We start from the raw sequence: 21,347 nt of genomic DNA on the forward strand, positions 1-21,347 counted from the left end.
GGAGGAATAGCTGTAGGAGGTAGAGATTTTAATGCGGTGAACGGAAATGAGGCCTCTTGAGAAGAGAAACAAGTTTCAAAAGACGGAGGGAGGACACAAAAGTGAAAGAAAAGTGACGGAGGGCTCCCACAGACTTTCACAAGAGAGATCTTCGAGTTCAAGACACACACAAGGGCACGTCGTTGGTTCGAGACAGGCTAACACTACGTAGTGGTTGGATCTGATTTGCAGCGCATATGCAAGACTTTCCCATAGCACAGCACGGTCCCCAGACAAGCTTGCAGCAGAGCTTCCGCAGGAGCAAGGTCAGGTCCCACCTCTGGCGCCTTGCAATGCCGTCATCGCTCTACCTTGGTTAGGCCTAGACCTGCCCTCCTAAACGTCAGGGCCTGGACAAGGGCCCCCACCCCCCACAGAATTAGAAGAGGGTCGAGTCCCACGGGAAGACGTAGCCAGCCACTGAGGTCAGGATAAAGAAACCAATAAGAAGTTGTCGAGGTGAAAATGCATGAAGGCATGCATGGCAGATGCTATAGCGAGAAAGCTACATTACTTGATCAAGTGATTTTGTGCAGTCGTATGCAGGCCCTTGACGGTTCTTCCTCTCAATATTATTTTTCTTCTTAATTTGGTATCAAACATCCTAAAACCCAGGCAATAGACGCCGCCTGTTGCTGACAATATTTCCTCTCTTTACAGAGTATATCTGAAGCCAGGATTGTCCAACTCCGTCTGATCATGCATGCCCATCTCAATCGCCGCCGCACCGTCAGTATGCCCGGCAGCGTCGCGAGCCTTGTTCGACCTGGCCATGTAGATATACAGGACCACCACCATGGCCAGCTTCACCGCGTATCCCACCAGCATGGCAATGTATGCACTGTGGTAACCAGCTGTGAGGTTCAAGCTTGGTCAGCACTTTACCGTCTTTTGAACTGAGGAGGAGTAGGAGAGAAAGAGGAAGAAAACTCACGAGCTTCGCTAGAGATGAACGTCTGCGGGCCGATGATATTGCCAACGCAGTACCCCGTGAACAGAATAGCACCGGTGAGCTGCTTCTTGGTATACCCGGCCACATTGGACGAGACCATGGTCAGGGACATGCTGAATCCCAGGCCCTGGAAGTAGCACAGCCAGAGTGCGACAAGTCGGCCCCACTGGGGATGGTCAGCTTGCATGCATAGTCACTCCGCCAGAAGGACAACTTACCTTGTTGGAATCGGGCAGGCCGACGAGCAAGGCTGCGCCAATGATACAGATGGTATTGGCCACTATCATGGTGATGCACCTACTCTGCGGCCACCGAGTGCACACCCATCCACCGATGAGCAGCGCCAGGAACTGCACAGCGCCGCCCGGGATCTGCAGGTACTGCGAGCCGAGCGTGTCGAATCCGAAGCTGTCGATGATGATGCTCGTGAAGCTCGTCAGCGCGCTGTTGGGCACCTGCGCGCCGACCGCCATGACGAACAGCACCCACGTCTTGGGGTCCTTGGCGCACTGGACCGCCTGGTACCTCCGGAAGTGACGATTCTTAACACCCTGCCTGTTGCGGCTGACCCGATCGACCGCGATGGCCCTCTCGCGCGGCGTCAGGAACTTGGCCGTGGAGGGGAGGTCCGGGAGTATGAGCAGGGACACGATGCCCCAAACGAAGCTGATGGCTCCAAAGATGATAAAGACGTACATCCACTGCGGAAGGCCCGTCGTGATATGGCCCACCGCGTAGCCGATCAGGCCGCCGAACATGGTAGCCAGGCCGTTGGTGCAGTAATACGACTCCAGGCGCAGTGGTTGCTCGGCAGACGTGTACCAGACGCTCATGATCAGCACGAATGCTGGGTTGACCGTTGCCTCCGTCACGCCCAGGAAGAAGCGGTTCGTCGCGATCCCAGCAAAGGACGTGCACGCGGGCGTCGTCATGAGGATGGCGCCCCATATGATCGTGACGATGGAGACAAACTTGCCGATCGGGAGCGCCTGGAGCGCGTACGAGGCCGGGAATTGCGCGATCAGGTAGCCGAAGTAGAAGATGGAGCTCAGCCACGAGTAGTCCTGTCCCACCAGGTGAGTACCGGTCTTGAGGCCGAATTCGCTGGCGAAGTTGAGTGAGTCTGCAATGCTCATAATTGTCAGCAGCTGTCTACAGCCCAGGTATTGGGATAGAGAGATTATATCCGTGTGCTTCGTCCAGACCAACCCAGAAAGAAAAGGGAAAAAAGGATCACCAATCATAACATACTCTTGTCCAGGTACTGCAGGAAATAGGTAACAAACAGCACCGGCACGATGCGCATGTCAATCTTCCTCAGCGTCTTCTTCACCTCCGCCTCCTCAAATGCAGCGTCCGTTGTGGCCTTGAACACCGCAAAGTTGTCGTCGAGCGCATCGTCCGAGCTGCTCTCGATGTCATTGTCACGAGTGGGCAAAGGGGATGCGCCAGCCCCAGGGGCTTCCAGGCTCGCCTCCTTGTCGACCTCGTGGTCTCTGGCTGAGGCCATCGTTTCTCTAGAGTCTTGGCTGCTGGCGGGCGACTTGACTGTCTTTTCCTTCAGAGAGACCGTAGCTTCCGCGCAGGAGGTGACTAGTAAGTAGTAGCAGGGTCCCGACAGACAGGTTCGCTCCAACGTCCAAGCGGCTAGACTTATACCGATGCAAAGAATAATAAGCAGTAAGAGTCTAGACGTACAGATTCGGAAGTATTTTCAAGCCCTGTCGCGACGAATCAGACAATCAGGCCAGGCAAGGTGCCATCGCTGGCCTGCGAGCACGCAATTTGGACCATGACGATAGCCGTTGAAGGGAAGGGCGAAAACCACATAATTACTATGGTACACCCCCCCCCCCCTCCGCCCCCTTAAAGATTTTCATGGAGCGAGCATGGCCCTAGTTTTGTTTTGGGGGTCTCTTGCTCTCTCATTTCTTTGGAGAATAGAGGGTCCAAGAGGAAAAATATCGAAGCGATTTGTTTTCGATATTACTCGTTCAGAGCACTTGAGTCCAGTCTTACAGAGCGATTGAGCATTATCAATTCTCTTTATACCTGTCAAACCGCTCGCCGGTATAGATGCTCACGGACTGAGCAGCGTAAGGAGATTGCAAAAAACCTCCCCCCCTCTCCCCTCCTCTGTAAATCCTCAAGTATATATGTTACATTCCGACAAATCAGAACTATGGTAACTGTGCAATTATCTACCCTCCCACTACCTGGAACGGATTTAACCTCCATCCCGGAGATAAAGCCATGACGAACGCCCGTGGCCAAAGCACGTCAACACGGAGAGCCCCACATCTCTGCAAACCATTTATATAGTACAAGAAACAACCGGCCCGTTTTCTGTGGCCCGCTCGTGCTCCCCGGACTGGATAGAAATATTACGTATGGCTTGTGGCCATAAATAATCTAGCGGCCATAACAACAGATCTTGGTCGGAGAAAGGGGGCGTTTGGTTCGTCGATATAGCTAGCATGAGGGTGCATGTTCACTTGTTACTAGCTATAATTGAACCCTTTTTTTTTTTTTGTGTCAGTAGGCGGAAATTTATTGTGAGTTGGCATCCTCCGTACCGGATGTCTAGCGTCCCGAGTCCGGCTTGGCGCCTCAGAAGCCTTTGGGATCTGGTGAAGGCTCTCCCGAGGCTGTGAGCAGCGTGCTGGACGAGAGGGTAAATAGTATTAGATTCATTGTTCAGTAATAATCAATGCACAATGAGGACGACCTAGGGCATCGATCCGGGCTAAGGATCGATTTGTAGGATGAACCAGATGTTCGCGAGACTGAAGACCATTGAAAGATTCTGTTTGCCGGGCGGTTTACTGTATGGTAAGTTATACTGAGCTGAGCATCTGTAATTGTCTCCTATTTGATGCCTCACTTCCAGCTCAGGTTCTGCGGTTGTAATGTTGACTTGAATGAGTCCTCTCCTGAGCATAGCTCGTTCGCAACGCGATAGATCACCAATAGACATTGGCAGTGTGACCTGATTTTCGAGTAATTGACCAAGTAATTGCAGTACATTTCACAGGTAGGTCTGCAAAGAAGGAACAAGACTAAGTTGCGATAAGATCGAGAAGTCACCTGGATGCTGCTTCTAGCTAAGAATATGTGTTCTGCCTACTGTTCGAGGTCTTGTCTGCAAACCAACAGTTCTGTGAAATTAGAGCATGAGCCGTGAGGTTGACTTTACCCATCGGGAGCATACTGCATTAAGTCGTTAATGCCGGGCTTGAGAATGTTATCCTTTTTATTGAAAAGCGTTATTTAGACTACAGTTAATTACTCTTTGAAAGTCTGTGTCATGTTGGACTACAAAGGTAGGAGGTCGAGTCTGAGACAAATTTCTGCAACTAAGCAAGAGGCGTCCTGGCTACTATCTATCTCATCAGGAGTCCTCCTCGTATCATGGGAGAGTAGACTTTTTTTAAAGTAGAAATACAGTATCAAATCTCAAACAGACGAAACCTTCACCTTGCGTAAACGGGTCTTGATGCTGCTAAGGCCTCCCCCAACAGTCCTGGAGGATATCAATTCTCTGCTTGAGCCCATGTTCGCCCTCCAGGTCCTTCTGCAGGCCATTGCTGCTCTTGGCATTAGGATAGGCTCGTTGCTTAGCGTGGCAGAGTATTCTGTTGATCCCAGAGGTTGACCTAATAGTTCAGGCGTTAACGATCCAGAACTCGTAGACGAACTTTAATGAATGCTTGAGCTCTAAAGAGAAGCTCTATCGCTGTGCAAGCTGGAAATATTGTGACCTATCTAGGTATAAAACGTCGTAATTAGGCTGAGGATTCCGCACAGGAAAGATGATGTGTGAGTCCGACTATCTACGCAGCTCTATAGGCCACGGCCATTTCCAGTCAGCAGGGAGTGGTCGCCTCTTTCAGCTGTCGCATAGATGATCCCTAATAATTACGCTCTCGAACAAGTCGGAACCTAGCATTGAACTGAATTCGCCCCGAAGTTCCCTCATTCTTGACTTAGCGATCTCTCATCCACACCAGATCGAAACGAGAAGAGAACGCTGAGCCAACTTTGGTCTTTCTCTCGTTTACCTGCGAACATTCTATGGCTCTATAATGAGGTTGTACTGCAGTCTCTCTTGCAAAACATGCTTTCTCATCCGATGCAGTCAGCTTCTTGATGAGGACGGACACGTAGAACTTTTGCATATTATAATGGGCCAAATAGGCATAGACGCTAGGAATTAGACCAAAAGCCAGCCCAATGGATCTGGCTGGTTGGATGAGAGATGGGCAAGAAAACACATTATGGGGAGGAAGGCCTCAAAATAGAATTTGGTGCCTCCAAGGTTGCTGAGAGAGCTCTGGAATGCTTGCCCTGGGGAAAGTGGCGAGGCTCAGTTGCCTGAGCTCTTGAATTAGGACCAGATCGCCCGTCTATTATCACGTCCTGATTCTCGATTCTATGCGTTCTGAAGGTAACAAGCCAACGATGAACACATGTTGGTTGGAGGACAGCGTACCGCAGCCTACTGGACTCTTCAAGCTCAGATCACGCTCGAGCCAGTTGCTGTTTGAACATTGAAGATACGAGGAGACAGTTCAACTTTCGAGGGCAGACCTTGTTGTATCTCGAAACGATATTCGCGGTCAGATGCATCACATAATTAATTGTAGGCACGACACGCATGTCAGTGGTGGCTTGTCAATGAATCACAAAGGAACTAGGTCTCGAGATATTGCTTCAAGCCCGAGCTCTGTTCCATGCTGAGATGCTCATGGCTGTCTGTCTCTCGCAATGTATGGAGAAGAAAGACAGACAGAAGTCAATCCAGAATATAGGCAGAGGTTCCCGAGTTCAAGGCTCAACTACGAAGCGATGGTGGGACATGCATCTCGCATCGGGATGGTCAGTAATCACCACAGAAAGTGACATTTCATGGCTGGCACGGGACCATTCCTGGACAAGTATCGCCGAGAACTATCTCACCGCATGCAAAGTATCGTTGCAGGCTCGAGAGCATACTGTTCATCTGCAGCCATTCCTCGAACGCAAATCCGTATACAGCCTTCCCAAGGTTGTCAAAACATGGTTACGAAATGCTCGGGTAACATCCGGCGAGGTGCAGACAGAAAGGTGGGGACCTCGCGAGTGGTGTGTGTGCAGACGAGATTTTGGCGAGGGGGGGAGGAGAAGTCACCATTCTCCAATAGGCGCAGATGCTACAAAGTTTTGTGGATGCTTGGAGAGATCATCGATCAAGAGAGAGAATCATGATTGGCGAGCACTTATGTCGAGTTGTTTCGTTTTAAAGAGTGCCACAATTGACCCAAACACAAGACAAACATGCCAAGAACGGTATCTCGGCGCTGGAGTCCTGCTAGCAGCAAGTCGTCCATCTGTTGAGGGCTTTTGATAGTACAGTACAATACCCAGACCCTCAGCAGGTACTTTGGTAAAATGGCAAGTCTCAGCGATTGGCATTTTCTATAGCAGCACTGCCTCGTTCGGCGCAGCATGCCACCCCCTTATCGCGATGTGCCGTCGATCATCTCGTGAACGTACATACGCCCCCCGCTCCCCCCCTCTTCGTGAGATGGATGAGGTGAGGATCGTATTTTTGAACGCGCCTGAGCTAAGATCTGCCTGTTGATCGAGCTCCTGCGGTGAAATGGAACTGCGCTGCGGGCCTGCTGGATGCTGCGAGGTATGTACCATAGTAGTGTGACACGTCAAACAAGCCCCCCTCCACAGGGATGGGGAATGGTGCCACCGCGGTACATGAGAACGGTATTACTATTACGCTGATACTATGCTGCTCGATACCGCCTACTATAGTACAGGAAACTACTGTACGTGGATGGCCGGTGAGACAAACCCCCTTCTCAGCCATCCGGTGACCGTGTAAGGCAAACACGGGGGCGTCTTGTTGCCGGAAATTGGGTTCAAGGGGATAGATGGACATCGTGTTCGAGGAACAAACAAAAAGACAAGGGAACGAAAGACAGAAAAAACACAGTTGCCTCTTGCCTCTGGACAGGGCCTTTCATGTGCTATCCTCCTCATGGGAATGCGAAAGTTTGCCCTTCTTACTCGTAACTCGAAGAAAAGCAAAGGGTAGAGTTTATCAGGAAGCTTGCGTGGTTCCGTGGAGACGTCAGTCCTCGTATTCAGCTAGAGGCACATGTCGGCAGAGAGTCTTACTGAGGAGTACGGTACTTTAGGGTACATGACGCACTACTCTGTGTTGTATGGTGACGGGTTGTACAGACGCAGTATCTTACAGGGGGCTTGGCCAGCCAAGCTTAGTGTCCACCAAGACGGGACCGGGAACCTCTCAGATGTATTAACTGGAACCTTTCGAGAAAGACAGAAAGGAAAGAAAAGAAGAAAAGAAGGGAACAAGAAGGAGAGGGCCCTTTGGATGCTCATGAACCCCCTTAGAGTGGCACGTAGGGGAAAATCGAGCTACTTCCCTCCCTTGTTTCGTGAAAACTCAGCAGGATGATGCTCAACGTGAGCTATCAGCAGCTCTCTACCTCCCTGCCACGGCCCCTCCCTCCGTCCTTCTCCTTGCAAGTCGCAACTATGTACGTACTTACTATAGTACTATGTATATCCACTAACGAGGATCGGATCTGCAGCCAGGGTGGATGCTCCCATGCCCTGCCCCCCTTGTCTAGCCTGTCACGAACTTTTTCTGGACTGCCCTGATTCTCGCTCTGCCTTGATCAGACAAAGTTGTCTCTCATCTAACTCTTTCCTGTACCCGACATGTGCAGAAGCTTGTTTTCCCCCTCATCTTCCTCCTAGTCATAAATTTCAAACATCTGATCCGAGGCTTTCAATGGCTTGGCTGGAGGAGGACAATGAGACGGCACGCCTGCAGCATTGATAGGGAGGGCAATATATCCCCAGTTGCCAATATATGAGATAGATAAGCACGGGATTGTCCAGGATGAGCCTCTCATTCCCACCCCCTGGCCATAACGCGTGTCCCCTTGCACAGAGCCTCCTCCTCCTCCCGGCTTGTTTTTGATGGTTGAATATGCAAAAGAGGAGGAGGAGGAGGAGGAGGAGGAGGAGGAGAGGAAAAGAAGGAGGGAAGAGGGGAGGGGTGGACAAGGGTGGATCGAGAGAAGGGGGGAATCCAATGATGCTAGTCTCAACAGGGTAGCACCTGCCATGAGACAAGTCAGAATGCCATCTGAAATCATGGCAAAGAAAAAAAGACGGAGAAAGGAGGACGGCCAAAAGAAGAAGGAAAAAATCAGAACAGCAATCCACCAAATACGTTTAAAACATGCATGGATGCATGCGTACTGTTGGTGTCACTATCAATTCTCAACAAGTACAGCACTATGTTGCTTAGTAGCACTGCATAGATGGTACAATCACGATCCTGCTGTGTGCCGATAATGCCGTGCACTGACATTTCCACCACCACTACCGTTGCGTTTTCTTGTTTGCGCCTTTTTATTCTATTCTATTTTAATTTTCTTCATTGTAGATTTTCCCTATCATCTAACCCATTCATCTGCAAGCCCACCCTACCCCCCGCTCCCATCTTATTGAATCGTCAACACATTATCATCGTTATCTTGCATTTTATCGAGGGCTCAGATCCTCATTCTCCTATTTCCGTAATCTTCAGCAACCCGGTCCCTATTTCATCTGCCCACACACCATTGAATCAAGGCTGCTCAAACCTGTCCCTACTATAGCAGGCCCGCTCCCATTGACAAATCCGGTTTCCAAAAAAGCAGGATTGGTAGGTGGGATCTGCTTTCGGTGCTCTGCCCGTACTTGAACCTTCCCCCTCCCAGCCACCATCCAAGCCAGCCGGGACATCTCCCACATTGCGTCCCCTAGCCTTGGTTCATCGAGCCATCTCTTCGCGCCGTTGTCCCTCTAATTTTTTTTAATTGTTATTTCCCTCAAACGGCTCGACTGCCTTGGTCGGCGTCTTGTGTAACCGTCGGTCACCAGTGATCGTTTGATCTTGACTAAACCACCCCCTGGGACCTGTTTCTTTCTTTTTCTTTCCCCTTCAATCTTCATCATCTGAACGGCCCACGTCCAATTCCAGGCGGAGATTTTGAAAACGTTGCTACGTCATTGGCAAACCCATCTCCGTCTGATTCGGCCTGTTCTTCACAGCCTGGCTCGGCACTACCTCCACATCGATATTGACCCCATCCTTCATTCCCTGCTGAACCCGGCCTGCTTTTCTTAGTACGACACCTCAATCTCCCTTTATGCTCGCCCAAAATCAACGCGCGCCCTGGGTCGGTTCGATTTGCTAGCCAAAAAAAAAACCAAAAAAAACCTAGCAGGACGACGTTGGGGACCGCTTTTCTCTTCCTCTCCCGCCGCAACACACAAGGTATCCCTGGCTGGACCTGCCGAACCAACTTTGAGCCTGGAATCTGACATTGCATCCAGCAGCCCACTTGGACGGGATTCCAATTCAACTCCTTATTGTTGCTGATGTTTGTTGGACGTCCGGGCTATTCGCATCATCTTTCTTGGCCTTGATTTCTCTAGCTCGTTTGCGCCCCTCTCAAGAGCTTTCTTCCCGCCGAGCCTCATCCCCCTTTCAGTGACGACCTCGCCTGCACTCTTTCTTGCTTTCGCCTATCACCGCTACGACATCTCGTCCACTGACACGAATCCTCTTCCGTGGGTGCTGCTACTCGGGTTGGTAGCTGAAGCAAGACCTCGCCGCTCGTGCCCATCTTTCGAGGAAGAAAAAGACACACAAGGCCGCCCAGAGGTGTCTCGCGCCTTCTGTGGCGTTGTCACTGGGAACACAAACAACACCAAATTTTCTATCCTAGCAACTCGACTCGAGCCCACCAGCCGCTCCCGAGCGCTTCCCATCAGCAGTCATGGCGCCCAGTCTGCTGTCCATCAAGTCTATCAGACGACGATCCAAGGCCAGCTTCAAGACCGAGAAGTCCTCTACCGATGTGGCCACCGACGCCTCGAGCGACGCAAGCAACGGGCGCACACCCACCAGCGGATCGCTGACGCCTCCCTCTGGCGCCCCCTCGGTTGCAGGACAGTCCGACATTGCACTGAACCATCAGTTGTCCAAGGAGAAGTTGAGCGAGTCACCCAATGACACACCCGCGGTCCCTCCTATTCCATACCTGCGACCGCCATTGCGGACGGCGACAAATAACAGCAATCGATACAGCGTGTCTGGCATGACGGGATTGGGCTCGCCGCCGACAAGTGGACGAGGGCCGCAGCCACAATTGCCCGTCTCGCCTTATGCGCCGCAGATCGAGAACATACGGCATGGTGCTTGGGTGAGTCTTGATGCCATTTTGGTGTGCTGCGATAAGCCAATTGGGATCCTAGGAGGGAGAGGAGACGATGAGGAGATCTGATGGTCTCTCTTCTCTCTCTGAGGTTACTAGGTCTTCGGTTTGCAGGTCGGAATGGGGCTTTGCGCACCGCCGGCTTGACATCGGCATGGCAGCTTGAAAGGGAGCCACGCCCAAGAATTATTGGCTGACGATCGGCTACATAGGTTTCGCAGAAGGTGCTCATCATAACGGGCACGGTCGGGGCGGGAGTTGGACGATCGATTGATGGAGAAGTGACCGTGTCACGGTCGGACGATGACTACCCGCCAGTGTCATGGCCAGTCCGCGACTGCCGCTTCAAGGCGTTGGTCTATCTGCAGTCTGGCGTGAATAAGCTCCGGTTTGATTTCTTCAGCCCCAAGCTTGCGAACAGCGGGACCTCGAACCCGATCCACTCGACGCAGCTCACCATCAACTCGTTGCCACCCTCGTCATCCCCGCCTCTACAGCTGGCGATCCTGGTGGCCAAGGATTCTCCCGAGACCTTCGATGCGCCCCCTGAACGAGCCAAGAGGGAGGGCAACGACCTGGACGTTGCCATTCGAAAGTTCCGCATGGCTGCTTACCTCTGGCAGGCATTCACGGCCGAGCAGATGTTTCGTAACAAGTTTGGGCGTCGCACTTTTAGATTTGAAGAGGAGTGGACTCAGGGCACCACCTGCGCGAGGGACCACGAGAGCGGGAGGCTCAGGAACGAGGCGCGCATCCACATCATCCGGATGGACAAGACAGTGGCCGAGATCAGGAACCTGGACATCGCACAGCAGAACCAGAAGGCCGCTGACAAGGGTGGGCTGTTTCCGATGGCGGCAGAGGCGGTTAGGAAGTACTTCAACCTGCGGCCGGGACAGGAGCAATATGTTTCCTGCATGTACCTGGACAGCCACTGGGACCCCAACGACCAGATGATCCAGGGCCATGCCGCGCTGGGCAGCTCCAGCGGAGACCTGAAGCTGGCCATCTTCGGCTCTCATGCTCTGCACAGCTATCCCACAAAGCTGGAGGAGGTCGTCCCGGCGTTCACGGACTGTACCCCTACCGACACAAAACACGTCGCTAATGATTGTAACGAGGCGGGCAGCTCCTGGGAGAACGCCAATATTGGCATTGGCGCTCATCTGCACGAGACGGGCCATCTGTTTGGCTGCCCCCACCAGGCGAACGGTGTGATGCTGCGTGACTACGTCAACCTGCACAGGTCCTTCCTGAGCCACGAGGCATATTCTACGAGGACCAAGTCCAAGGGCGGCCCTGTCACCCAGGCAGACGAGTGCACCTGGCACCGTCTCGACTGTCTGCGCTTCCGCAGCCACCCGTGCTTCGCGCTTCCTCATGACCCCCCGCGACACCCCGATGACACAGTCCACGCCTGGCCGGTCGAGGACGGCAAGGTCGCCGTGACTGCCCCTTCTGGCATTTCTTTTATCGAGATCTACGGCGAGGGCGAGGACCTGTGCACAACATGGATGGAGTGTCCAGGGCTTCTCGAGGAGAACCAGGTCAAGCGACAGATCATGCTGACGGAGGACGAACTGCGCAAGCGCCTTCCTGAGGACAAGCGCAAGGGCAAGATCCGGCTTAGCATCAAGTCGCACGGTGGCGGCGGGCTGGATGTGGACGACGTGCGGGCGCTGTGCGGCAAGGAGAGTAAGCTAAGCGTCGGCAAGCCTGTGACGGGCTGGACCGGCTTCCGCGGCAAGAAGCTCGGACTCTCCAAACTTGAGGGCTCCCAGCCCGTCGAGTTCGTGTTCACGAGTGCCACGCGGCAGGATAGGGTGCTCAGTAAGGTGGCGGTGTACCACGGTGCAGCACTGGACGGTATCGAGTTTATCTACGATGATGACTCGAAGCAGGTCTTCGGAAAGGCGCCGCCCAACGTTAATGTGGGCGTGTTCGATCTGGGTGAGTTTCGATGTGCAATCATTCTCTTGTCTTTTAAAATTCGAAAAGATGGGCCGCTAATGTCCTTATCTCTTACAGATGTCCGCAAGGGCGAGTACATCTCCGGCTTTGTGGTGCGATCAGGAGCCTGGATCGACGGCATCCAGATCTTGACTTCTTTGGGCAACCGCTCGCCTTTCTTTGGAAACAGGAACGGCGGCAGTTCGTAAGTAGACCTTCTCGCGACTCCTCACCACGCACATCAGAAGGAAGGCTAACGATCCGTCCTCTTATAGTCACACCCTCATTCCCCCCTACGGCTACAATATCTGTGGTGTATGGGGTTCTTGCGGCTCGTGGGTCGACGGCTTCTCGGTTATTATCCGGAAGTGAGCAGATTGAACCCATCAGAGAGCATTATGAACTCGCAACACATGTGGCACAGTTCATGTACAAACTTGTCGAAGCGACAATCCCACCCTTTTCTTGCGACGAACCGAGGGACACACCACTACTCGCCTGCAAACAAGCGCACCTCTTTTTTTTCTTTTGCATTTTTAGGGAACGGACTATGCAGGCAGGTAGGCATGAGGGCGACTCAAAGACTAAGCAACGATACTCCCTTGAGAGAAATGGGGAACAAGGCATCGGCATATTCTCTTATGACATTCTTAATGGCTAATTAGCACCAGCCTCTCTTTCTCTCTACCTGTTGAGGCTGGCCTTGGTTATTCCTTTCATCAACACCTGGTTGGAGATATCTCATAGGATTTTTTCATGGTGGCTTTAGGATAGCCTTCTCAGAATCCGGGCTCTGTGGTTCAGTATTTACCCAGGGTCACGATTGGGCTTTCCAACCTCTGGCATGCAGACAGCTCCATATTTGTCCCGTCCTCGGTGGATAGAAGAAGCTGCTATTCGTTCCTTGGGGTATCGTCGAAGGGGGAATGGGAAACATACGCGGAAGAAAGGTCGGGGAGTTTTGGTCGTGTCGTCTTGTCTTGCCCATTTGTATAGAGCGCGCGCACACACACACACACACACACACACACATGTCACAGTCTTAGCAACCTTTGGATGAAGGACGACCTGGACTTGTTGAATATGAAATAATACCAGGTTCTCATACTGAACTACTCCGTGAAACTTGAAACCCCTCCGTCCTCCTAGACACGCCAGTTTCTGTATTCCAGCCTTAGCAGGCTCAAGCAGGGTTAGGTTCAGCAAGGTGGGGAGGTGACTACCTGCCGCTTCGGGACTTAAAAGGACAGGGGGTTAAATTGACGGTAGCAGTGGGGAACCAAACCCACTCACACCAAACCTCTGTCTCTCTTTCTCTTTCAGCCCTCTCTCTTGCTTAAAAGCGAGCTTACGAACGAGAGGGAAAGGGCTGGCCTTGGGAAAGGAAAACCGGCTTCTTCCCAGCCCAGCCCAGCCTAGGAACCCTCCCCACCTTCTCCATTCTCGAATACTGACCCATGAGGACGAGTGCTGAGATTAGAGGCCAAGAAGATCGAGATCTGGGGTTGATTGACTTAATTAGTTACGCGCCTGCTTTGGGTTGGTGATTTTGAGCAAGACCATTCGCGCAGCGAGCGGTAATTATACAATGATAGTTTCATGCTGAAAAGGAATGGAAAGGGATGCCTGTGTGGGCGGCGGGCGGATGATTGACCAGAGTTGGTTTGGAGAGAGGGCGAGGGATGAGGTGATGCGGGCCAATGGGATTTCGCGATGATGCTGGAGGAAGAGATGTTGGAATGGACTCAATAAGAACAAGAAGAAGCTGACTGTGTTGGCCCCTCAGGTGATGAATGCGGAGCTCGTGACTGCTACCGTACAAAGTACCGGGGGTTTGTTTGGAGGAGGAAGAGGACCTTGGATGGATCGATGTTTTGATACGTAATGTGGAGACAATGGCTGGAGCTTAATAATTTTTTTCCCTTTTCTTTCTTTTTATTTACATTTCTTCTTCTTCTTTTCTTCCCTTACTTTGGACCCATGAGAGCTCTGGATGACCGATGGTTTGTACAGTATGAATAGGTTGGAATGATGACCACATGAACGAAGCTACTGCAAGTACTGTCAAAATAAATGAGAAAATGCAGAGCATCGGAGGAGAGGATCCTGATCCATGAGGTTATGGGTTTTTTTTTCGGAAGGGCAAGCCCAGTCTTATTCTTATCATCTCCTGCCAGTGCCCATTCATCCATTCATTGCTCACTGCATGCCGGTTGACCTTGGCTTGGGTGCGTACCAGAGAGCTTTAATAGTCCAAAGGGTCTAAGCACTGGCGTCTTTGTGCAGCTTACCTGCCCAATGAGCTGTGAGTGGATGGTGCTGGATCCTTGTCCCCTGGCCCCCTCTCCTCCCGTTTTCCTTGGGTCTGTGGTGTGTGCATGTGGTGTGTGTCTCTGTATGCTCGGTGCAATGGTTTCTTTCTCCCTTGCCATAGTACCGATTTCTCTGGATCTGGACCTTGTATGGTGGGTTCATCCTGCCCTGTCTGGCTGCCACTGTACACTTGAACAGACACTACATTGCAACTGCAACTGCACCAGCATTGCCCTGCCTCGTTTCGGTGCTGCTGGGTTCCATGCATGGCACCCAAGACAAGTGAAGGCATTTTCTCTAGTTTCAGAAAAGGAATTGTTATCTATCTTCTATTTGTCTTGCGTGCTGAAGCCAAGCCTGCTTTCGTCCAAGGACTTTTTTCCTTCTCAAGGTCAAACCTTGGGACGAGGATGGTGTCAGTTTAGGACAGGACAAGGTCAGGTCTGCTTTGGGTTTGTGCCGAGAGCGACCGGATTGGAATGCGAGAGAGAGAGAGAGGATCTCGGTTGCAGTTCCAGCCCGTTAACCCTCACTTGACCCTACGTTAGCTGTGAGTACCTACCGATTTTCTCCTACCTGCAACCCTCTCGAACCCCCGAAATCCTCGCTTGGTTCAATTCTTTTTGCAAAAAATCTGTTCTTCTGGGAAATTTCCTGCAAACCTCAACAGAACACACTGTGAAGGACACCAAGAAAGGAGGAGAGAAAAAAAGATCATCCACTCCAACCTCTTTCAGCCCAGTCACAGTATTATCGCTGGAATCTGGACTGGATTGACTGGGCTAGATCAACCACAGCCAGTTTTCCCTTGTCTGCTGCTCAGGGCTCAAGCTCCATGCCTAGCACTGCCCTTTTCCCCGTCCACCCCCGAACCTACTGCATACCTGCCTACCTACCTGGCACCTCCTCTCGACTCCGCCCTGGACACCCTCTGGCCTGACCAAGCAGTCCTCATCCATTCTCTTCCCTTGTTCTGACGACAACCCTCATCTCTCGCCAGACCAGGTCAATCGATGTCAATGTCCAGATCAAAAAATATGATGTCGCCCTCCAAGAAGCAGCCTGAGGCTGTGGCTGACAAGGTCCTCAAGAGGGCAGAAGTGGGCAAGGTAAGTAACATGATGAAAGCCTCCTCTTCCTTTATCAACACATCTCCTCATTGTTTCTCCATCGATACAATCGTGGACATTTCCTTTCCCATCCGAGCCTTGTGATCGCTGACCGTGAGGTTCAACGGTTTTTTCTACCTTTGCAGATGGCCCGCCGCCTCCAGAGCCGCCTCGCCCTCGCCCAGTTCAAGACAAAACGGGGCTGGGAGGACCTCTCCCTCGACGTGATCGAGCCCAAATTCGAGGAGGAGCTCCGACAACACAAGGCTGCCATTCGACGCAAGCGCCTGGCCGATGGCGAGATTCTCTCCGACTCCTCCTCCAGTGCATCCGACCTCCCCTACCCGACACGGGCCCTGATGAGCTCTCCCTTGAAGGCACCCTTGTTCTCCGACGCCATCGGCTCCAGCAATGGCAGCACTGGCCACCGCAAGCGAACATATCTGTCGACCTTCGAGAACGACCTCAATTTCTCCTCGAGCCCCGCCAAACGCTACAGGCTCTCACCTACGGCACACAAGTCCTTCCCAGGCCACCATGTCTCGTGGAGCAACAGCCGTAACAGTCTGGTCCAGTCCTCCCCCCTCAAGCCTCGCCGGCAGACGCACTTCAAGACCTCGACCGGCCCCGACGTGTCCTTCTTCCCGTCCTCCACCCGTCTCGACCGAAGCATGACTACTCCGAACTTTGCCGTTCCCGACGAGGATGATGACGACCTCCTCCCTTCTCACTCGTTTCAGCTCAGCGGCACCCGATCCTCGCCGCCCACCACCCCTGTCATGGGCAATCGCCGCCTTGCTCCTCGCAATGCCGATAAGAACGGTGGCAGGCTCGAGTCAAGGGATGAAGGAGCAGAGCTGCTGCTGTACATGAAGTCGTCGCCCACTCCTGCAGGGCTTCCCCCTCGGAGCCAGATGGAGCCGCCCTCTACACCACCCCCCAAGCACCTCGGCTTCACCCCTCAGGCCATGGCCACGCCAAACCTGGACAACCCGCTGTTCCCTCATACGCCTGGTCAGGCTTTCAACTTTGCCGACTACCTCAACATGACCCCCAGCCCGGCCCAGAAGACGTGGAAGACACCGATCGGACTGGGCTCGGCCAAGACGCCGCGAAGCGTGGCTAGAAGACACCTCGCGTTTGATCAGGCCCTCTGAGAAAGGGCAAATTGGTCGAGAACCTCAAAACTCAATTGTTTTACGAAGAAAACGATTTGGCTATCGCCATGCCAGACCATCATCTCGTCTGGCTATTCACAACAACTCCAGCCCCCTTTTCCTTTGTCCGTGATACCTGGCTCACGTCGAGCCCCTTACCCTACACGATGGGGCATGCCCCACAAACTGCAATACTATGATCATTTCACGACACTATCCCTCCGGTCTGTACCTGAATGTTACACCTTGCATCAACAAATTCCAACACCCCCCCCCCACAAGAACACCCCCAGATGCCTTCGATGAGAAAACAAAGACAAAAAACATACATGAGACACGAGCCCGACCACTGCCTACGAAGATTTTCCCTGCACTACCAATCAAATCCCCTTTGACCCGGTCTGGATTGCATTTGGAATTTGTCACTGCACTACCTTCGTTGTTTTCTGATGGGAATAATTTTCTTTTTTGAGAGCAGAAATTGTATGAACAAGTATGGATGGTTAACGTGAGAGCAAGCAAGGGAGGCAGGCACCAATTGAGATTGGCGAGGCAACACTCGAGAAGTGAGTGGAATTGGGCGATAAGCCAGGCACTATGAAAAGGAAGTTAGGGGACGGAACGTTTGGGGATTTACTGCCCCTCATTCCTGAGGTTGCAACCTTTCCGTCCCGTTAGACGCGTCGTCGCGTTTTCTCGCGTCAGGCATTAGGCTAGAACCAATCAGAATGAAGATTTTGTGGGCTAGATGACATCATCCTTGACACTTTTTTTGGAGCTCGAGGGATCAAGGTACCCACAAGCCACGAGGGTTCGTGTTCGTGTGCATGACTAATCAATCGGAAAATTGGGGGTGTGGGGAATGGGGCCCAGACCAACCAGGGACGGAGCGAGGGGACAAGGGTGAGAGAGTTCTTGGTTTTATATGATAAAAAGTGGTGTTGCATAAAAGGGAAAAAATGATAAAAAACATGAGGATAGTCAATGTTTGTGAGTAGAAAGGTATGTGCATCATTTTCATTCATCTCTTAAGTTTCTTTTCCGTGCCTGATGGAAGATTGATATCCTCTGTCTACAGGTAGGTGGGATTATGTGTGTAGGAACAAATGTGTTTAAGGTGGTATTGCTGCCACCCAGATACCTACTGTTCAGCATCTGTGGCCTGGCTGGCCTGCTGCCTATGACTGACTCTGCAGCCGGATGATACTAGTAGATTAGTAATAATTGTACATTTGTATCGATGTGATGGATAAAATCATGACCATCTGAAATCGAGTATCTTGGTCTGTGGATGGAGAGATTGATTGGGTCTTGACTTGGATCTCTCTTTCGTGACATGTAGATGAGGGGTGTAGCAGTCTTGAGGCAAGGTAGAGGGGAGGCTCCATGGGGAGGAGGAAGACGGACAATGTCTGGCAGAATATGGGACCCACAGTGTGGGAAGGTCTGTAGTAGGGGACGGGGGTAAGGGGAAGGAAAATGGGAAAATATGGGATTGGATGCAGATGGTGCAAAGAAACAGAGGCTGGGTGCCTGGACTGTTTGGTGGTGCCTGGAATGGAATGGTTGCATCTCGTGCTGTGGTAATGCATGCTTTTTAATCATCATTTGAGAACCTGCGCGGGGAACTAGCCCTCAACGACTCTTGCGCTCCTGGGGCGTCCGTCTATCCGTCCGTCCCTCATCCTACTTGAGAAGTCTAAACAAGACCATCGTTTCGAGACGTCTTGATGGCGGTGGACAGACGTGCATGTTCACCCTCCCGCACAAGATAGTCAATGGCTCCCCATTATGAGACTCATACTCCCTCTCCCCCAACTCCCAAAACCCCTAAACGCCGCCACCAACAAGATCATCAAAATTACTTCTCAGCCACCACCAGCGCCAGAAATCAGCAACCATCCCACCCCAATTTCAACCCATGAGACCCTGCAGCTCACCCTTCTCGGCGATCTTCCTGGCCCACGTGTGCACGACGCTCCCATAGTCCCTCTTCCGGCCCGAGCACAGCTCCTCCTCGCCCGCGATCTCGCTGTTGACCTGCATGTACTCGCTCCGGATACGCGCCTGCTCGACACGTAGCACCTCGATGGCGTTCTGGCGGCGGCGGCGGTAGTGCTCCACATCAGCCGCCCCTCCCTCTCCTTCACTGCCACTTTGGTCCGGGTCCTCTGCTGCCGTCGGTGCCGCTACTGCACTGTTGTTGTTGTTGTTGCTGTTGTTGTTGCTGCTGCTGATGACCTGCTCAGGCGTGAGACCGTACTCGGCCAGGGCGTCCCGGTCGATACGGCCGTCGGGATCGACCCAGAGGAGGCGGCGGCTGCTGTGCTGGTCCAGCCTGACACTTGTACAGGTGTCCGGGACGGCGGCGAGCGCGGCGGACATGGCGTGGATGTTGGCCACGAGTTCGCGTCGGAGCGCAGGGTGTGGGGACTCGCATACGGCCAGGACGCTGACCATGTCGTCCCCCGCGGCGGCCATGCGGTCTGCGATCCCGCCCAGCGCGGTGCGCACCCAGGAGGGGCAGGAGGGGGGGGGAGAGACATTATCGTTGTCATCATGCTTAGCATCACCATCGTAGACAACTCCATCGTTGGCGACTGCTGGTGGTTGTGTAGGGCCCAGCGACACGGGCTTCTCCTCTAGCCCGTCCAGGACCCAGACCTGGCCGTCGACGGGCACGAAGGCCTTGTAGTGGCAGGCATTGTCGTCTGAGGCGCGGCGGCGTTTCTTGCGGGTGGCCGTGGTAGTGGTGGTGCTGGCTGTTGGAGCGGAGGAGGACTTGCGCTTCTTCTTGGCGCTGGAATTGGAGGTGGTGGTGGTCTTGCGCTTGGCGGACGTCTTGTTGCCGCCGCCGGTGGTGCTGGTGGCAGTAGTGCTCGTCTCCTCCTCAGGCCAGCCGCCGCAATCTTCGTACTCGTTAGAGAGCAGGAGATCTGCGTTGAGGTGCTCCAGGCAGCGCGCGTACGAGTTGTGGGTCTGGCGCATGGCCGGGTTGCTGTCGAGGAGGTAGCCGCGGAGGTGAGGGGGGAGGTCGGCTGTCTGGGCCTTGAAGGCGGTCAGGCTGGCGCCCAGGTCCACCGTGGGCTGGTTCATCAGGATATTGAGGAGTGCGACGGTCGCGCAGCCATTGGCCATGGTCTGGTTGGCAAACCACAGACTGGGTGGTGGTGCTGGGGTGGCGGCTTCCTCTTGGTCCTCGTTGGCGTATTTGCAGAGAAGGATAAAGCCCAGGACAGGCTGGCTGGAGTTTCGTGAGGACGTGCTATCAGAAAGAGACTGCGGGAAGGGGGGTTGTGCGTGTGTAGATACGTACGGTAGGAGCTGAATGTCATCTATGGAGACGCTGAACATCTCGGCCACCTTGACATCCTTGACACCCAGATCTCGGAGCAAGCCACTGAAGAATGCCTGTGCATGAGAGATCCTAATCAGCTGAAGTCCTCAGAGAATATGCTGTCCTAATGCTGTTGTTGCTCACAGGCTCAGACTCCATCTCAACCCATGCCTTCCACTTATCCTGGTCATCGCTAGTTTTGGTAGTCAGAGCCTCACCCAGCAGGCCACCAGGATGGTCACTCAATGTCTCAGGGCTCTTCTCCCGATCAGCAGTTGCTGAGATTTTGACAGACGCTCTGCATGCTGTATTGCGTGGCTGAGCAGCACGTCGAATAGCTGGTGGAGGCATCTTGTCGATGTGCTCTGACTGCTGTGATTGACCTGCAGTGGGTACTTTTTATCCTCGTGGGCCGTGGGAGTTGCAGGATTGGGTAGGTGCTGCGAAGGGATGATGGAGGGGCGACTTGTTGAGTGAGATAAGTGACGACGATGCAAATAAGACCCAGGGAATGGAAATCAGCAGTGGCCAAAGTAAATGCCTGGCTTCAGCTGACAGAAAAAAGAATGGATTGGGGATGAGAAAAGAAAACAAAGTCAAGCTGGTGTAGCTCTCTCTATGTCAAGGAAAAGGAACAAACAACGAGACACCTATGGACAATGAGGTTGGACCTCATCAACCCATTGGATTACCAACAAGTGCTGGGGCGCACAGTCCTGGAGAGGATGTATGTACTTGGTACTGCAGGCAGGCCTCATGCTGACTTCCAGAATGAGTCTGCTTTCATACTACCTTTAATCGTTCAAGGTTGAGGATAATCTGATTTGAGATGTAGTTGAGAATATTTTTTATTTTTTTTTTTTAATAAAAAAAAGGTCTTAAGGTTAACGATTCAAAAGGCTTAGAAGACGACAACAGGATAAAATAAACCTAGTTAAATCTAAAATCATATAATATTATACTAAAAGCAAACGACTAGCCGGTAGAAACATTATAGATAAAAAAGGCATTACTTTAAGTTTATTTTTCCATTTGGAAGTGTATTCTCTTCGGATACAAAGAACTGGCCGAATTTCAAAAGCATTATTATTTCTAGAATGTTGAGCTTCCAAGGTTGGATCATGAAGTGCAGAATTCAGGTCTAAGGCAAGTTGGGTGTGTTGGCAGGCAAGCCTGAACAGATCCAATCAG

The 21,347-nt window shown here is 52.4% G+C and overlaps 5 protein-coding genes across 5 annotated transcripts; 3 read left to right on the forward strand and 2 right to left on the reverse strand.

Moving 5' to 3' along the window:
* Positions 1-693: 693 nt before the first annotated feature.
* On the reverse strand, positions 694-2,821 carry M406DRAFT_64552 (uncharacterized protein; the record flags this gene model as incomplete). The annotated part of the gene is made up of 5 exons (XM_040924885.1): positions 694-893; positions 974-1,157; positions 1,210-2,114; positions 2,243-2,397; positions 2,772-2,821. The coding sequence occupies 5 exons, from the start codon at positions 2,819-2,821 to the stop codon at positions 694-696; spliced, it is 1,494 nt and encodes a 497-aa protein (XP_040774590.1).
* Positions 2,822-3,244: 423 nt separating this feature from the next.
* On the forward strand, positions 3,245-4,895 carry M406DRAFT_332100 (uncharacterized protein; the record flags this gene model as incomplete). The annotated part of the gene is made up of 10 exons (XM_040920716.1): positions 3,245-3,270; positions 3,423-3,449; positions 3,531-3,546; positions 3,579-3,665; positions 3,766-3,823; positions 4,014-4,025; positions 4,291-4,314; positions 4,456-4,621; positions 4,781-4,810; positions 4,841-4,895. 10 exons carry the CDS (start codon positions 3,245-3,247, stop codon positions 4,893-4,895), a joined length of 501 nt encoding a protein of 166 aa, XP_040774591.1.
* A 4,957-nt stretch (positions 4,896-9,852) lies between these two features.
* Positions 9,853-13,346, forward strand: M406DRAFT_279672 (uncharacterized protein; the record flags this gene model as incomplete). Its single annotated transcript, XM_040918391.1, has 4 exons — positions 9,853-10,278; positions 10,503-12,240; positions 12,319-12,445; positions 12,516-13,346. 4 exons carry the CDS (start codon positions 9,853-9,855, stop codon positions 12,610-12,612), a joined length of 2,388 nt encoding a protein of 795 aa, XP_040774592.1. The 3' UTR covers positions 12,613-13,346.
* Positions 13,347-15,572: 2,226 nt separating this feature from the next.
* On the forward strand, positions 15,573-16,819 carry M406DRAFT_48815 (uncharacterized protein; the record flags this gene model as incomplete). Its single annotated transcript, XM_040924376.1, has 2 exons — positions 15,573-15,662; positions 15,809-16,819. 2 exons carry the CDS (start codon positions 15,573-15,575, stop codon positions 16,817-16,819), a joined length of 1,101 nt encoding a protein of 366 aa, XP_040774593.1.
* Positions 16,820-18,733: 1,914 nt separating this feature from the next.
* Positions 18,734-20,507, reverse strand: M406DRAFT_74217 (uncharacterized protein; the record flags this gene model as incomplete). Its single annotated transcript, XM_040925723.1, has 3 exons — positions 18,734-20,063; positions 20,136-20,230; positions 20,301-20,507. 3 exons carry the CDS (start codon positions 20,505-20,507, stop codon positions 18,734-18,736), a joined length of 1,632 nt encoding a protein of 543 aa, XP_040774594.1.
* Between the last annotated feature and the right edge of the window lie 840 nt (positions 20,508-21,347).

The sequence above is a fragment of the Cryphonectria parasitica genome, assembly GCF_011745365.1.
Source record: "Cryphonectria parasitica EP155 unplaced genomic scaffold M406scaffold_6, whole genome shotgun sequence".
In the NCBI taxonomy this organism is placed as follows: domain Eukaryota; kingdom Fungi; phylum Ascomycota; class Sordariomycetes; order Diaporthales; family Cryphonectriaceae; genus Cryphonectria; species Cryphonectria parasitica.